Genomic DNA, 17,649 nt, shown 5'->3' with positions numbered 1-17,649 from the left:
GAGTGGGGAACCACTGTGTGGGACAACAAATATCGCTGCTGTGCCTCGTTCCAATTATTCTCCTCTGAACTCTGTAAGGTCTTCGACCACTCTGCTAATGGGTCTGAGGTGGTGACAACTTTCTTCGATCAAGGTGAGAGATTCGTCTTTGATTACTCCATTGAATTTCGCACTCTCTCTGCCTCCTGTGGTTGGAATGAGAAAGCTCAGTGAGACCGCTTTCTGCATGGGCTCTCCGACCATGTTCAAGACAAGATCTACGCCCTCAACCTTCCCACCAGTTTTAATGCTCTGGTTGATCTAGTTATTTGTGTGGACAATCATCTTGCTATGTGACGACATCGCCGTAGATTCATCCCTCTTCACGAGCGATCTCCTGATGTTGTGCCTACTTCCACTCCAGCTGCATCACCTGAACCCGGGTTGGGGGAGGAGCCTATGCAGATTGGGAGAGCTCTGCTATCGCCTGTGGAGCGACATCATCGTTTGGTCAACGGTCTCTGTCTCTACTGTGGGCGACCGGGGCACACTGCTGCATTTTGCCCAGTAAAAGGGGCTACTCACCGTTAAGAAAGGGTTAATGGTGAGCTTTACTCCTTTGGATAAAACCCTGGACTTCAGAATCTCCTCATGGCCAGGCTGCAGTGTGGCAACATATCTGCACTCATAGACTCTGGAGCTGAGAGCAACTTCATGGACCTCAATCTCGTCAATAAGTGGGCCATTCCCAATTCCCCATTAAAGGATCCCATCTCTGCCAGCACCCTCTGCGGTACCCATCTCACCAAGTATACTCACATCATTGCTCCTCTCATCCTCACCATTTCCGGTAATCACGTTGAAGAAATCAAGTTCTTCATCATTCATTCTCCCTCCGCCCCAGTGGTCCTGGGACACCCATGGCTGGTCATGCACAATCCACACTTAAATTTGGGTGAGAGCTATGTCTTGCCATGGAGTCATTTTTGTCTGTCACAATGTCTTGGTTCTGCTCTCTTCCCTGTGTTGTCTTGTCCTGTGTTACAGGAGGAGCCGGTGGATCTCACCAGGGTACCCGAGGTCTACCACGATTTGAAGGGCGGTGTTCAGTAAGTCCCAAGCTGCATCTCTGCTTCCGCACCAACCATACAACTGCACGATTTTTCTCCTTCCCGGAACTTCTCCACCTCTGGGTCACCTGTATTCACTCTCTGTGCCTGACAGAGAGGCCATGGAGAAGTATATTGGTGATTCTCTTGCAGCCGGTTTAATTTGTCCCTCTTCCTCTCCAGCTGGAGCGGGGTTCTTCTTTGTGGGAAAGATGGTTCTTTGTGTCCGTGAATAGACTATTGAGGTCTGAATGACATCACAGTCAAGAATTGTTATCCCTTGCCATTGATGTCTTTGGCCATTGAACTCTTGCAGGGAGCGACCATCTTTATGAAGTTGGACCTCTGCAATACTTCCCACCTAGACCGGATCAGGAAAGGGGACGAGTGGAACGCCAACTGGGCACTTTGAATACTTGGTCATGACCATCGGCCTTTCCAATGCCCCAGCAGTCTTCCAGGCACTCATTAATGACGTGCTCAGAGACATGGTTAGTCTTGATGACATTCTGATCTTCTCCCAGAATAGTCAGGACCATGTCCAGCACGTCAGGAGAGTGCTTCAGTGACTACTAGAGAGTTGCCTGTTCATCAAGGAGGAGAAGTGTGAGTTTCACGCATGGTCATTTCCGTTCCTGGGGTTCGTTCTCTTGCCTGACGGCATCCGGATGACCTTGAGTATATCCACACTGCTAAATGTCTAAATTCCAGACAGGCTCGTTGGGCACTTTTGGTTGAATTAATTCATTTAATTTTTAATTTGATTTAATTTTACCATCTTGTATTGCCCCAGATCTGAGAATCTTAAGCCCGATGCCTTATTTCGCTCCTTTGAAACTGAGAGCAACTTGACCTCTCCAGATACCGTCATTCCATCCAATAGGGTGCTGATGGCAGTGTCTTGTGAGGTTGAATCCAGAGTCTGCTCAGCTATGCGCAACATTACTATCCCCAGGAAGTGCCCAGCGAGCCTGCTGTATGTTCCTGACTCAGTCTGAACACAGGTCCTGCAATGGGGACATTCCTCCAACCTAGCCTGCCACCCAGAAGCTACTTGTATCCAAGCGTTGGTTAAGCAGCAGTTCTGGTGCCCGTCGCTGGTGCAGGACGTTCGTCAGTTTATTTCAGCCTGTCCTGTTTGTGCTAGCAATAAGTCTTCCAGTTGACCTCCAGCAGGGCTTCTCCAGCCACTGTCAGACCTACGAGACCATGGTCCCACATTGCCATGGACTTTGTTACTGGCTTACCTCCATCCAATGGCAATACCGTCATCTTGACTGTGGTGGATTGGTTCTCGAAGATGGCTAACTTTATTCCCCTCCCCAAATTATATTCAGCAAGGGAGACAGCGGCAGTTGTTGTAGATCACTTCTTCTGCATTCATGGCCTCCCTGTGGACGTGGTCTCCAACAGATGTCCCCAATTTGTGTCAAGGTTTTGGACAGAATTCTGTCGACAGCTGGGGGCTTCTGTGAGCTTATCGTCTGGGTTTCATCCCCAGATGAATGGGCAGGCTGAAAGGGCTAACCAAGACTTAGAGAGGATCCTGTGCTGCGTGGCGTCATGGGAGCCATAGACTTGGAGTTCCAAATCAACCTTGGTCGAGTATACGCATAATTCCCTTCCTGTCTCTTCTACGGGTCTGTTGCCCTTCCAGTGCTGTTTAGGCTACCAGCACCCACTTTTCCCCTCCCAAGAGCCCGACTCTGTTGTTCTGTCTGCACACGCTTTTCTCCAGAGATGCTGTCACGCCTGGAGGGTCGCCAGGGAAGCCCTACTCCGGACTGGCAATCGGAACAAAGCGTGGTCGGACCGTCACCGCTCTAAGCCCCCAGTTTACGTGTGTGGCCAAATAGTCTGGTTATCCTCTCAGGATATTCCACTTAGACTTCCCTCACATAAACTGGGACTCAAATTCATTGGACTGTTTATCATCTCCAAAGTGCTTAGTCCGGTGGCAGTTCGACTGAAATTGCCCCCCCCCAGTTGAAAAGGATTCATCTGGTGTTCTTGTTCTTCATTCCCCCCTTCATCCCGACACCTCTGTCCCTCTGCCTCCCAGATTGGTAGATGAATCTATGGCTTACACCGTTAGATGTCTCCTTGACGTGAGGTGGAGGGGGAGGGGTTATCACTATCTGGTAGACTGGGAGGGTTACGTCCAGAGGAGAGATGCTGGGTTCTGGCTCGGGACATTCTGGATCACACTCTCATCGATAAATTCCATCAACATCGTGGTGGACCTTCTGGAGACGAGTCCTACTCTTCATACGCATTCCCTGACAAATGTACTTAACATAACAGAAAACACCTTTTGTGGACAAAACGCACCCAGCATGTCACAAAATGCATTTCGTCCACAAAATGTTTATTTGTAAATTCTATTTCATGATTCAGCATGTCAAAAAATGCATTTCATCAACAAAGGAGATTGTGTGGATAACGAAATGCACGTTGTCCACAAAATACATTTTTGAACATTCTATTTCATGACTCGTCACATTTATTTATTTTTTTAAAAAATTTCAAAATGTAATGCACAAAAATAATTACATGGATGACATGCATTTCTTTATCCAGACAATCCCTTTCGTGGACAAAATTAATCTTTCATTCACAGAATAAGCATTTTTTTTTTTTTGGCAAGCTGGTTGCATTTTGTCCACAAAAGGTGTTTTCAATTATTCACGAAACGATAAGTACATTCACCTTTATGCCCACAAATTGGAAGGAACTTCCTTACGATTATAATGTACAGTCTACAAGTATACAAGACCCCTCCCCTTCGTGTCGGGGTCCTGCTCACTCGTTGCTAACTATAGGCTACATTTCCTGTTAAAAAAACCCATCTCAAACCAGTCTGAGGTAGTTAACTAGTCTCTTTGCAGGTTTTGATGGTTCTTGAGGAGTTTGGGGCATTTGGCAGGCCAGAAAACAAGCTGAACGACCATCTAAACATCAGCTTGGTCAGGCTTGGAGACCAGCTAGATAAGGAAAGAAAAAAGCTTAAACCAGTCCAATATGGTTTGCTGGTCTTAGCTGGTTAAACTGATTTTTTTCTTTCCTTTTTTAGGTAAGGTTATGCCTTCCTTATTTTAATGTGAATGGCTGTAATGCTGAAATTGCATGCTAAAGACTTACGGTTGTTTTTTCTAAGCAGTGCAGTAGGTGGTGGTGTTGACTTTCCAGTAGAGATGTGGTTTTATTGCGGTGCTGTTCCTCCCCCTCTGTGCCCTGAAACACACACACACACACACACACACACACACACACACACACACACACACACACACACACACACACACACACACACACATGCACAGACACACGCACGCAAGCACATAGACACACAGTAATTTACACTGCAATCACTTAGAGATCCCTCCAAATTAATCTAAATGAAACCCAGATGCCTCCTGTTATGTTTATGTTGTGTGCCTTGATAGAAGCTGCACAATTTTCAATGTACAACTGCTAGCATATCCAAATAGCTTGTCCAATCTGCAGGGGTGTAAAGTAACGAATTAGAAATACTCACGTTACTGTAATTAAGTAGTTTTTCAGAGAAATTTTACTTTTTTAAGTAGTTTAAAGTACTGTTACTTTTACTTGGTACATTTTAAGTGCTGTAACTACTTTTACTGCGCTATTTTCCCTCTGTCTGTGTTCGCTACTTCCCTGTCCTCCAGTAGCGGATTTAAGCATGGGCGACGTGTCGTTGCCCAGGACAGCATCTTGCGGGGGGCCGGCACGAGTCACCCCCCCGTCAACAACTTTGGGGGCATATTGAACCGGGTTTCACCCAGGGCGCCATACAAGCTAGAACCACCACTGCTGTCTTCATTTTATTTGTATACATCAACGATTGGCTACAAGAGTCTCGTGACTCCCGTCAAATCAAAACCCGCATAGAAAATTTGAACGGCAACTGTAGATCGGGCACCAACTGTTATGGATTTGGACTATGCTTCAAACTGAAGTTTCAACACCTGAAATGGCTTTTTGCAGTGAAAAAGGCCAATTGCTTGATCCTGTTATGTGAGTTTAGCTTGTTCAAGCCAGATGTCAGCATCAATTCTGCCTCTAATTTGAAGACACATATCAAGGTAAATTTCATTTTTCTGCTTACTAGATTCTATGTACTAGCCTATAACGTAGCCTGTAATATAGCTATCTATCACTGAGATTATTGGGTCAGTTATGTCTAAAGTGAATGTATACAGTGGGACAAAAAAACTTATTTCTATCAAAATGTCGGACTTGAAGTGTACATGTAACCGAATAGACCACTGTCTAGTATGTCATTAAAAGGCTATTAATCAAACAAGAAAATGAGAAAACCCCTCACTATGTTTGTCTGAATAACTTTAGTAGCTTTAAAAGTATTAATTTAATATAATAAAACAGTGACATTTTTAATAATAAAATATTTTTTAATAACATTGTTAGTTTTTTAATAATACCGACCCCTGATGTAGAGAGTGTGTTAATTTGTATAATAAATTACCAGGAAAGTAGAGATGATAAAATAATTTATAATTATGCTCAGCCTTTATAAAAAAATTTCTAATGCCTGATAAAAAGGTATCTAACTTTGTAGAGCAATACTTCAGGCAAAATAGTCCCATCAGTCACAAATACACTTCAGAAAATTGTGCATCATACATTAGAATGAGAACACAACTATTTCTGGGCTTAAAATATATGTTAACTAAATCAATGTGGAACATTGTATCTCAAAAGGAGTCGTTATCGGTGGATCTGATATTACAAAAAAGATCTAAAGAAAAATGCTTGAATATCGTAAAAAAAAATTTTTTTAAATCAGATTATTGGTAGATCTCTATATTTACGTCCATTTTTGCAAGAAATTATTCTCTCTTCCCAGTAGATGGCGATATGCATGAAGAATATGAATCACCAAAAATACAAGAAAGAAGAATGTGAAAGTGAAAGATTTGACTGAGCAAGAAGGTGAATTTTTAGTAAAAATGGACTTAAATATTGATCTGTTTCTCACCCACACCTATCACATCACTTCTGAAGACATGGATTTAACCACTGGAGTCACATGGATTAGGCTACTTTTATGCTGATTTATGTGACTTTTGGAGCTTCAAAATTTTGGCACCCATTCACTTGCATTGTATGGACCAAAAGAGCTGAGATATTCTTCAAAAAATCTTCATATGTGTTTTGCTGAAGAAAGAAAGTCATACACATCAGGGATGGCATAAGAGTGAGTAAACGATGAGAGGATATTCATTTTTGGGTGAATTATTCCTTTAAAGCCCGATGTGGTCCCTGTACCAAACAACTTTTCCCACACCTGCTCTACCCTCTCTATTGTGCGAGACATGACACGTCAAGTGACAGGGCTTTTTTTGCGTTTTTTTCATTCCTTGCATTGCTTTGAACAAGTTTTATGCTCAACAATAACTCGCTTTGTTGGCATTAAGGGCATTTTAGACCCTACACATAAATTTATTTTAATGTAATTGTTTCATACATTATGATTTAAAATGGTGATTAGTGTATTGAAAATAACTTTTTCATCTTTTCATTTCTGTAATCATGTCACCCTTTTATTTTTTTGGAATCAGATTCATGTAGTGTTTATCATAGATAAGTGATGTATTTTAAAAGTTGGCAGTCAAAAATACCTATAAAATACCTATATTTTTTATTCTTTCTAGTAAACAGTCATAAAAGGGAATGTAAATTCCGGTATGTGTGCTACATTTTTAAATTGCAGCATACAGTGTTTATTATAATGAGGCATAGCTTTCGCAACTCAGTACTCGATACTCACTACTCATGAGTACATTTAAATGAGCTACTCTTTTACTCGAGTGGTTTTTTAGGACTGGTAATTTTACTCTACTCAAACTAAATATTTTGGGGAAGTAACAGTACTTTTACTTGAGTATGATTTTTCAGTACTCTTTCCACCGCTGCTGATCTGTCAATACCACTTTGAAATGCGGACACTATATGGTTATTGATGCAGACTCTACAGTCCTGGAACTCTTCTATTTGATGTTTCAAAAGTCTCAGCACAATGAATGTATTATTGAGTGTGTGAAGTATAATGGTGGCCTCTGGCATTATTAGTTAGTTAGTTAGTTAGTTAGTGTGTGTGTGTGTGTGTGTGTGCGTGTGTGTGTGTGTGATTGTGGGGGCGTATGTTTTGTGTGGCTTTTTGAGAGAGAGTAATATAAACAACTCTGAACAAACTGCTGTTCCATAGCCTGTACCAGAACTATATATATATATATATATATATATATATATATATATATATATATATATATATATATACAGTGTATATTCAGTACAACAGCTCTTCTCTTGGCTTTCCAAGGTCTTGCATTCTATTCTGTTTGACACAGAGTTCCCACACAGCTCAGAGCAATAATAATGACATGACTGTAATTCAAAGTGCTAAACCATTGACAGCTTCATCACAACCTTTTGTTCAAAAAATCCCCCACTAAATGAAGCCAAAATATGTACAGACAGAACTAATAAGAATGTTCGCACTTTGTGCCGAGCATCTTTTCATCTGCAAAGCAGGATATTGTACAACAAAACAAGGGTGACAGGCTGGATGGAAGTCTGCCATCCTGAATTGTCTTGTTATCACACTCCCTGCCGCTCAGCAAATACCACAAGCTCTTCATCAAGGTCTGCCAGCTTCTGGAGGAAACTTTTTTTTAATAAATGCAAATGAGTGTTAATTAGAGGTATTATTTTCAGATCTTCTGTTTAATCTTGTGTGACATTCGTAGAAATAAAAAGGGAGGAGCAGGTCACGGAGAGCAGCCAATTCTGAAACTCTTCATTTAGACAGCCAAGATCCTTTTTTAAAGTCAGCACAACTTCTAATTAGGAGGGAATGAGAGTAAGATTAATCTGGCCTGATTTCATTAGCGTACGACTCGAGTCACCCTTGATGAGAACATCAACAGAGCAAAATAAAATGGTGTCAAAGGCACTGGGATTTGACAGAGTAGATCTGTCCACTGCAGGTTAAGGAATCGAACAAGAAATTATGTCATTATATCAGTATTATACCAGCTGTCAGGGGTTTGTAAGTGTTTGCCTGAATATATACAGTAGCCCTATAAACATTTGGACACTTAAGTCACACATAAAAATGCATGAATGTCCCTTATATATGACAAAATATATATTAAGACAGATACCACAAGCACACATTTCAAGGAAAACATAAAAAAAAAAAAAATGTTTGTAAGATTTCAAATGATAAAACAATATATATATATAATGTAAACAAAACAAACAAACAAACAAAAAAAAAACAAGGAACTTGAAAAGGCAGGTTTATTCTAGGGATGCTCAGTTACCACTTTTTTCTCTTCCGATCCAATTCCGATTTCTGAAATCTCGGTATCGGCCGATCCTGATCCGATACCAATGTTGTTGTTTTTTGCATAATCATTTTAGAATATTTTTACATTATTGTGTGCAATTAATTGGGGGTACTCTGTAATATGTAAAGAAACACAAACCTCTAACTACACATTATTTCAATATAAATGTATAACTTATAGAAAAACTTTATTGTTAACTAGTCTGCTGGATAGTGTAGCAGCAAAATTAACAGTAATTCTAATTTAAGTGTTCAGTAGAAACAGTAGTTTTTTTTTATTTATTTTTTTATTTTATTTTGTATCTGGATTTTAAAGGATTCAGATCTATCTATCTATCTATCTATCTATCTATCTATCTATATTATTATTATTATTATTATAGTTCATTATTCATTCACAGTTATTGTGATGACTGCTCTTGAGTGCAGACCTGCATAGTGAACTTCATTGGTAAGTTTTAAAAGCGAATTTATTCTAATTTATTGCTGGTTGGATTAGTTAAAGCACACCACTCATAATTTCAATGAATTGTATGCCATTGCTTTGAGGAGTTGTGTTGTTGATGCATTGATTTATATTAGATTACAATAACTGCTAAATATTCAGAGTCTGTTCATTTTGATTAGTTTTGTTATGTTGTTCATGTGAGATAATATGCACAGCCTTTGACAATTTGCCCATTTATGGTATTCTTTCACTGTCACTTGAGCTTTTTGACAAGTTTGTGCATGTTTTAGTGGTGTTTTGTGCTGAGATTAAATTATTAGCGATATTTGTGTGTGGCATCATGTTCAGGATGCGCTAGAAACAAAATCTTTAGCCGTCACTCTCTGTGAAATTTCTGTCATGATCTATTTTTATCCTTCATACTTGTTTTCATTTTAAAAGTACTAGAGCTTCATTCAGGGGTGTATTCATGGCAGTAGGCTTATATGATCGATGTGTTTGACTTAACATGCTTAAGCGTGGTGAAACCAAGCAGTTCTAGGGAACGTTCTAGGGTGAAGGTTCTACCTGTCAATCAACCACTGCGCTAAAACAATGTTTTTAATCTTTGCCGGTGAAAGCGCATACATATATGCACAAGTTTACAGAACTTTTTAATTGTCCTTGATTTGAACATAAAGTGCCACATGAGAAGCACATCTCTGAAGCTCAGTTAATACAGTTACTGCACATAAATAACTGACAATTCTGTTCTGATTGTGGTATAATTGGCTGAAATGATGCGCCACTTTTTTTGCACTTTCTTTTTGTTATTATACATTGTTGCGCTTTATTAGCATGCATTGATGTATGCAGTCATGAAATCAGAAACCCTCTAGGCATCTACTCAAAATCCAAACACAAAAGAGACACATAAAAAAGGGAAAAAAGATTGTATTCATAGCACAGAACCTTTAACTGAAATACTGACTGAAATACACCAGGGACTCTTATTTTGAAATGTTTAAGCTTCACTGCTTCCAGCTGCTCATTCAAACAGATAAGGGAAATAAAATGTGCACTCCTACAATAATCTACAATGTATTACAATGTAATCAATTAAAAGTAAACATTGTCATATTTCATCAAAACTACATCATGATCATCAACAGTTGATCATTAATAATCGCTTTTCATACATTTCCTATATGTCCTATTGATTGTGAACTGCTCTGCAAAAGCTGGAAACATGTACAAGATCCGCGTCCTTGGAGAAAATACAACAGTGCCGCATTTTCACTCTGAAGAACGCAGCGCGTACGTTTATTTAATTAAATCATATTCTTTGAAGTTTGATAATCACATTAGATCATATCACGATTCTTTCCGGCCCCAAATTTAAGATCTGTTTAAATGATCATTAAGACTTTTGTTGTATCATCTAAGATATTTAAGACTTTTTATGACCTTTAATTTTGGAAAACTGAATTTAAGACATTTTAAGACTTTTTCTTGGGAACCCTGCTATTCCATATAGTGATTGCCACATAGTGCACTATACAGGGAATATGGAGCAATGGATCAGACTGTTCTTGAGGAAACTTATTACATAAAAGCTAAAGGTTGACTCATTAAAGTCTTCTCTGATCAGCAAATGACACATAGCAGCTGCGAAAAGACAAAAAATTTATCTTGCAAGGTGTGTGCCATAAGCAGTCATGCAAGACAAAGCAGCATGGAAGAACGAGCTTGACAAAAGGTACTGCCTGAGAGGCGGCTCTTACGTCTCACCCACTGAACACACGAAACCTGTGGAAACCACGTACCATGTAAAACCACGTTTGTTAATAAATGTAAAAAAAACAAACAAACAAACGTGCCGTTTTTATAATGACTGGAAAGGAAAGGATTCACACTGAAATGACTGAGACAATAATAAGCCGCTTCTTTCTTTTAATATGAAAAGAAGAGAGTTTAAGACACCACAAAACCGGTCAATTGCATTTCAGCACCAATAAAAATGAACAAAGACCAATCAGACAAAAATATAGATCTTTAATATTTTTGAATAAAAACTGATTTACTGTCCCAGTTCAGACATAGTTGGCACACATTAACTGCACGAGTTGATTCAATAAGTTAGGCTTTATTAACATAACACTGTGCTTTCCATTAAGTGTTCGACCTTCCTCGTGAGCGCAAGCTCGTGATCACCCATGAGACACCGCTTATAGCGAAACGTGCAACTTAATTGGACTGACCAAATTTAGACGTATGAATAAAGATTTCTGCCACAAAGTCTTTTTTTAAATTATTATTATTTTATTTTTTACATGCAATAATAATGTAATTTAATTGTCAATTGACGGGGCATGAATGTGTAGGCTACACATGCTATATTTATTATTAAAATATAACAAAGGTCTTCATTTTGTATTTATGCATGATGAAGGTGCATAGCTTGCACTTTTTGAATCAAAATGGCAACCTTCTAGTTACCAGCTCTAAGCTTTAAAGGGATTTGCCCAAAAATGAAAATGTTGTCATCATTTACACAGCCCTGTGTCATTCCAACCCCATTTTATTGTATTTCTTCTTTGAAACCCAAAAGGAGGTGCAAGGGAAAATGTCTTGGCTTCTGTTCTCCAAACTACAAAAGTGAATTGTGGTTCATACTGTCAAGGTCTTGGCATTTGGCATCAATTACATGAAACCTGGCACAGCACGTCCAAAGGTGAGATTGGTAAGCAGTGGCAGAGGGGAAGATTTTAGGTGAATAACACCTTCAATTTTGGTCATTTACTCATACAAAGCTATCATATGGCTTCAGAAGACTTGAAATATAACGTCATATTGACGGCTTATATGATATTTTAATGATGTCTTTTTCTGGAGTTTGGCAGAATAATTATCATTCACATGTGTTTTATGGAAAACAGAGGCTTGGACATTCTGTATAACATCTCCTTTTGCATTCCATACAAGAAACACAATAATACAGGGTCTGAATAACATGACCGTAAGAGTAAATGATGACAATATTTTAATTTTTGGATGAACTATTCCCTTAACCACTATGCCATGCCTCCACATTTTCTTTTTCAATGTATATCTTAACATAATAAAGTGTCAACTCTAATGCAGTTTGACTCGTGTACGGGATGGCAATTGTCTACAAATCCCACAAGCCGACAGAAAATTTGCTAGGAGAAATATTATAAATTGTGACATTGTTAATTTACAGGCAAATCATGGCTGTGTGTCTGTTAAGTTGAACCTGAAGGATCTCTGATAGATTTCAAGATATTTCAGCTTTCTTGTCAGATATCAGTGCAGAGTTGGATAAAAACTGCATGTTCATGAAGTGAACATTTCCAGGAAAATCTCACTTACCGTCAGATCCAACAGCTCGTTGAAGAGTCCGTTGCGTTTGCTCTGCAGGTAGGCGTTGGAGCTGCCCATCTTGGCTATTCTTATCCGGGACAAGCGGGCTTTCTGTGTGGGCAGAGAGGACCAGAGTCAGACGACCCGTGTGCATGATAATTAATTATCTATCAGGATCCAATCAGTCATCTCATCCATCCGTGCCAATCCAGAGAAATATTGGGAAGGGGGTGAGAGCCAGGGGCTCTTTTTTGAATAGAATCAAACTTCACATTGTTCAGTTAAAGATCGTGTGTACACTAATCAGAGACAGATGGAGCTTCACTCATCTATAGAGAAAATGTATGATATAAGCACTGAAGAGGTCACTAAATATTACAGATACATTACATCAGAATAAAATTCTAGGCATATGTCATTTGTTGTCAAATGATTTTTTTTTATTTATTTTTATTTTTTATTTTTTGGTGAATTCAGTTTATTCTGAAAAAAATAAATAACAGTAATTCTCTTTTCTGCTAATTCATACTCTTTACATTTTGTGTAAACAGTATTGTTTTTTTTTTTTTTGTTTGTTTGTTTTTTTTAGAAGACCTAGCTAAGATACCTTGATGCCCAAAATGTTTCACATAAACTGTATCTACATTGGATCATCTTGGGAAAGAAATGAAAGGAGAATGAGGTGAGTGAATAAAATGGATAGGAAATGGAGGAGATATCTAAGAAGTGGCTGACATCAGTCTTAAGAGCTTTTCTCCTATTCGAGGTGAGTATCAGTTCTTGAAAATCTGTTACCTTCTTGTTGGCAGATGCTCCCCGAAGAAGCGTGAAGAGCACAACTAAAAGGAGATGGCTTCAGTTTAACCAAAGTAATTTGGAGCAGGTAAAATGGTTTGTTTTAAACAAAAACACTAGGCAATTGTGCTTTAAAGGTAATGGTGTTCAGATATTGTGGAGTTCCTTTTAAAGCTATTCCCTGCATTTACCCCTCCCCTCTGGCAAAATAAAGTTAACGAAATGACTTAATGAACTTAAAAAAATAACAAAACAGCAAAGGCATTCAAAGTCTTGGAAGATTAAAAAGTCCTAACAGCTACCAGAACTTCTGTCACGACTCGGACAGCTAAACCAAATGTACTAATGTCATAAACAGTTTAAAACAGAAGTCCATTGCTCACAGGTGAGGCCATGTGTCATATGAAACTCTTGAGACTTACACTGGCTGTCTTTGCTTATGAAAATAGCCAAGGGGAGGTAATACAATGGAGTCCCTGCACTAATTTAAGCTCAAGTCTGTAAATGACTGTTCAAGAACCATTTTTCAAAAGCTTAGACAGAGCATTTGCTATTTGCTGGGAGCTGCATACACTTTCAATTATTAAAAATTTCAAAAGTTGAAATAGCAGAGATCAAAAGTTTAAACTGCAGAGATGATAGGCAACAGGAAAATTATTTGCAGTTTTTTATTTTGTGCATGGTTTCTGTATATGTTCTGATGAAAGCAAAAAGAGAAGAAATTACTTTGTTGTTTTTGCAAGAAAGAAGATACGTCTGCTGTGCTGAATCTTGGTAGAGATGCACCAATAAATGACATATTGTGAAATGTGAAGATTATTCTTAAAAAATATATATATTTATTATATGCCAAATATATGTATATATATATATATATATATATATATATATATATATATATACACACACAGGGTTGGGGAGTAACGAAATACATGTAACGGGAATACGTACAGTATTTAAAATATAAAATATAAGTAACTGTATTCCACTACAGTTACAATTTCTAATGGTAATTACAATACAATTACATTCAAAAAGTATTTTGATTACTGAAGAGATTACTTTGCATTTTATTGTCATTTGTTTCATTTAATATTTAGTCCTTTCAGATGGAAAACATTTATACATATAAATGATGCGATCCAAAGTGCATTTGAAGAGCGGTGAAACACTTTCTTATGATGTGTTACTTTCATACGAGCAGACAGAGAAGTATGTTTTAAGTAAGTTTGGAGCAGAAGAAATAGAAATAAACCTTGTGTAAATTGTCAGCTTTACGCTGAGCTAAAATGCTATTTCTAGCCATTTTACATGAACATGTTACCAGGCACGATCATATTTTTTTATCAAGAAAATTCACGTTGGATCATAATTTCTTTTTTTTTTCTAGTAAGACCTTTGATATTAATGCAAAAATCGTATTCTTAATAATAATTTTTGTATTGTTTTCCTGTAAAAATATCTAAAAATCTTTAAAACAAGATCAATTTGATTAAACTTGTTTTAGAAACAACACTGCATAAGATATTTAGGTTTTTCAGAGAATGTATTTTTAACATGTATATTTTGTCCTACTGTACTGGTAAAATATAAAATCTACAGAGTTTTTATAGTCAAAACAAGTGAAAAAAAAAATAAAATAAATAATCTACCAGTGCTGAAGAAGTAATCCAAAGTATTTAGAATACGTTACTGACCTTGAGTAATCTAACAAAATACATTACAAATTACATTTTACAGCATTTATTCTGTAATCTAATGCAATACATTTCAAAAGTAACCCTCCCAACCTTGTATATACACTGGTGGCCAAAAGTTTGGAATAATGTACAGATTTTGATCTTATGGAATTAAATTGGTACTTTAATTCACCAAAGTGGCAATCAACTGATCACGATGTATAGTCAGGACATTAATAACGTGAAAAATTACTAATACAATTTGAAAAAGAGTTCTCATCAAAAAATCCTCCATGTGCAGCAATGACAGCTTTACAGATCCTTGGCATTCTAGCTGTCAGTTTGTCCAGATACTCAGGTGACATTTCACCCCACGCTTCCTGTTGTATTTGCCATAGATGTGGCTGTCTTGTCAGGCACTTCTCAGCACCTTACAGTCAGCTGATCCCACAAAAGCTCAATGGGTTTAAGATCCATAACACTCTTTTCCAATTATCTGTTGTCCAATGTCTGTTTGTTTGCCCAATCTTAACTTTTCGTTTTCGTTTACTTTGCAATTCTTCCCATAAGGCCTGCACACCTGATTCTTCTCTTTACTGTTGTACATGAAACTGGTGTTGAGCGGGTAGAATTCAATGAAGCTGTCAGCTGAGGACATGTGAGGCATCTATTTCTCAAACTAGAGACTCTGATGTACTTTTCCTTTTGTTTAGTTGTGCATCTGGCCTTCCACATCTCTTTCTGCCCCTGTTAGAGCCAGTTGTCCTTTGTCTTTGAAGACTGTAGTGTACATCTCTGTATGAAATCTTCAGATTTTGGCAATTGCAAGCACTGTATAGCCTTCATTCCTCAAAACAATGATTGACTGACGAGTTTCTAGAGAAAGCTGTTTCTTTTTTTTGCCATTTTCGACCTTATATTGACCCTAAGACATGCCAGTCTATTGCATACTGTGGCAACTCAAAAACAAACACAAAGACAATTTTAAGCTTCATTTAACGAACCAAATAGCTTTCAACTGTGTTTGATATAATGGCAAGTGATTTTCTAGTACCAAATTAGAATATTAGCATGATATAAGGTGTTGGAGTGATGGCTGCTGGAAATGGGGCCTGTCTAGATTTGATCAAAAATTACTTTTTCAAATAGTGATGGTGCTGTTTTTTACATCAGTAATGTCCTGACTATACTTTGTGATCAGTTCATCATCATCATCATCATCATCATCGGGTGGGCTTGTTAGGCACGACAGTACTCTTCCACAACTTTCTATCCTCTGCCAATCTGGTGACCTCTTGCATTAGATGTTCTTTTTCCAATTCCAGGCCTAAGTGTTTAAGATCTTTATACACTTTTTCTCGATATGAAAAGCGCTGTCTACCACATGGGTTCGATGTTATTTCCGACTTGTAGAGGACATAGATGTTCGCTGGTTCACATTCGTTCATTCGTAGACAGTGTCCGATAAACTGCAGCTGTCTCGATCTAATAGTTGAGCTGATTGGAATTTGGCCAGTTTTCTTGTAAAGTTCTTGATTAGTCATATGAGCTTATACGATAACACTTTCTGGCGAAGATGTCGAGTTTGTGCTCCAGTGCCTCAGTGAGCGCCCAAGACTCGCATCCATAAAGCAGCACAGATATGCAAGCTGCATTGAAAAGCCGCATCTTAAACTTCATTTTCGGTCTGGATGATCTCAGGATTGTTTTGATTTTGGTGAAGGCAACCCAGGCGAGGGAGATTCGATTCTCGACATCTTTCTTGGTTGACACTATATAAGACCCAAGATACTTGAAGTCAATGACAATCGCGATTTTGTTTCCATCGGTGACGAGTTGTGTTTGAGTTCGGGATTTGTCGTAAAGCTGAATTTGGAAGGTCTTTTCTACATTTATCTCATGCCCCACCATGGCAGCGTTTTGCTGGTTGGTAGAAAGTTGTTGTTGTGCCCGAGTTTTATCGTTTTCAAAAAGTGCAATGTCATCCGCGAATGAAAGATCGTTCAGCTTCCGTTCAGGCATTTCTTCTATTTTCTTTGCATAAGATCGTTGTGGTCGTTGACTTTTTGGTAGAGATGTTTCTTTGTGTGTTAGGTATCCAAAATTACCTGCGGATTGTTTGTAGACATAATCTATGACTATTATAAAGAGAAACGGTGCTAGAATGTCTCCTTGTAGGACTCCTGTTGTGATGATGAAAGGTTCTGACAGCTCACCTCCAATGTACACTTGACTTGTCGATTGATCGTACATGACTCTGATTGTACAGACAATTTCTGCGGGTATTCCAAAATGACGCAAGATGGCAAACATAATTTCTCAGTTGATCGAGTCAAAGGCTTCCTTGAAGCCAGTAAATGTGATATACGTTGGGATGTCTTGTGCATTTGCTCCCTCCATGATTCTGCGAAGAATATGGATATGTTGGGCACAACCGCGACCTGTTCTGAAGCCTGCTTGGTTGTTTCGGAGCAGTTTGTCGATTGGGTCTCGTATGTGGTTGAGTAACACTCGATTGAAGACTTTGGCTGCTATTGACATCAAGCTGATTCCTCGATAGTTGGTCATAAGTTGTGAGTTTCCTTTCTTTGGAAATGGGTTAATCAGACTTGATGTCCATTGTTTTGGTGCCGTAAGCTGTCTGTATACCAACTGACAGAAGATGTGTAGTTGGCTTACCACAAAGTCGCCTCCGTCTTTTATCACCTTGGCTGTCATTGCACAGTCTGGGCCTTTATTTCGGTTGAGGGTCTCAATTGCATTGTCGACTTCCTCTCGAATTATATCGCCTAATGGTATGCCCGAGGTGTCGGTTGTTGGTAATGGGCAGTTTTCAAGGTTAACTTTCTGGCTCTTCAGGCTCTTGTTGTTTAGTGGAGC

The 17,649-nt window shown here is 38.5% G+C and overlaps 1 protein-coding gene across 2 annotated transcripts in view; it reads right to left on the bottom strand.

The window, feature by feature from the left end:
* Window positions 1–17,649, bottom strand: part of LOC127428173 (potassium voltage-gated channel subfamily D member 3-like) — a 237,059-nt gene that overhangs the window by 6,213 nt on the left and 213,197 nt on the right. For both annotated transcript variants that reach the window (XM_051676337.1, XM_051676338.1), the window contains exons 4-5: window positions 12,305–12,406; window positions 4,230–4,322 (exon numbers count right to left, since the gene is read on the bottom strand). In XM_051676337.1, the coding sequence (XP_051532297.1) occupies window positions 4,230–4,322; window positions 12,305–12,406 (195 nt within the window). The remainder of the gene's footprint in view (window positions 1–4,229; window positions 4,323–12,304; window positions 12,407–17,649) is intronic.

This window comes from Myxocyprinus asiaticus, chromosome 37 (assembly GCF_019703515.2).
Source record: "Myxocyprinus asiaticus isolate MX2 ecotype Aquarium Trade chromosome 37, UBuf_Myxa_2, whole genome shotgun sequence".
NCBI lineage: Eukaryota > Metazoa > Chordata > Actinopteri > Cypriniformes > Catostomidae > Myxocyprinus > Myxocyprinus asiaticus.
Note: the sequence above shows the minus strand (reverse complement) of the source record. Positions and strands in the feature narration are given on the sequence as shown.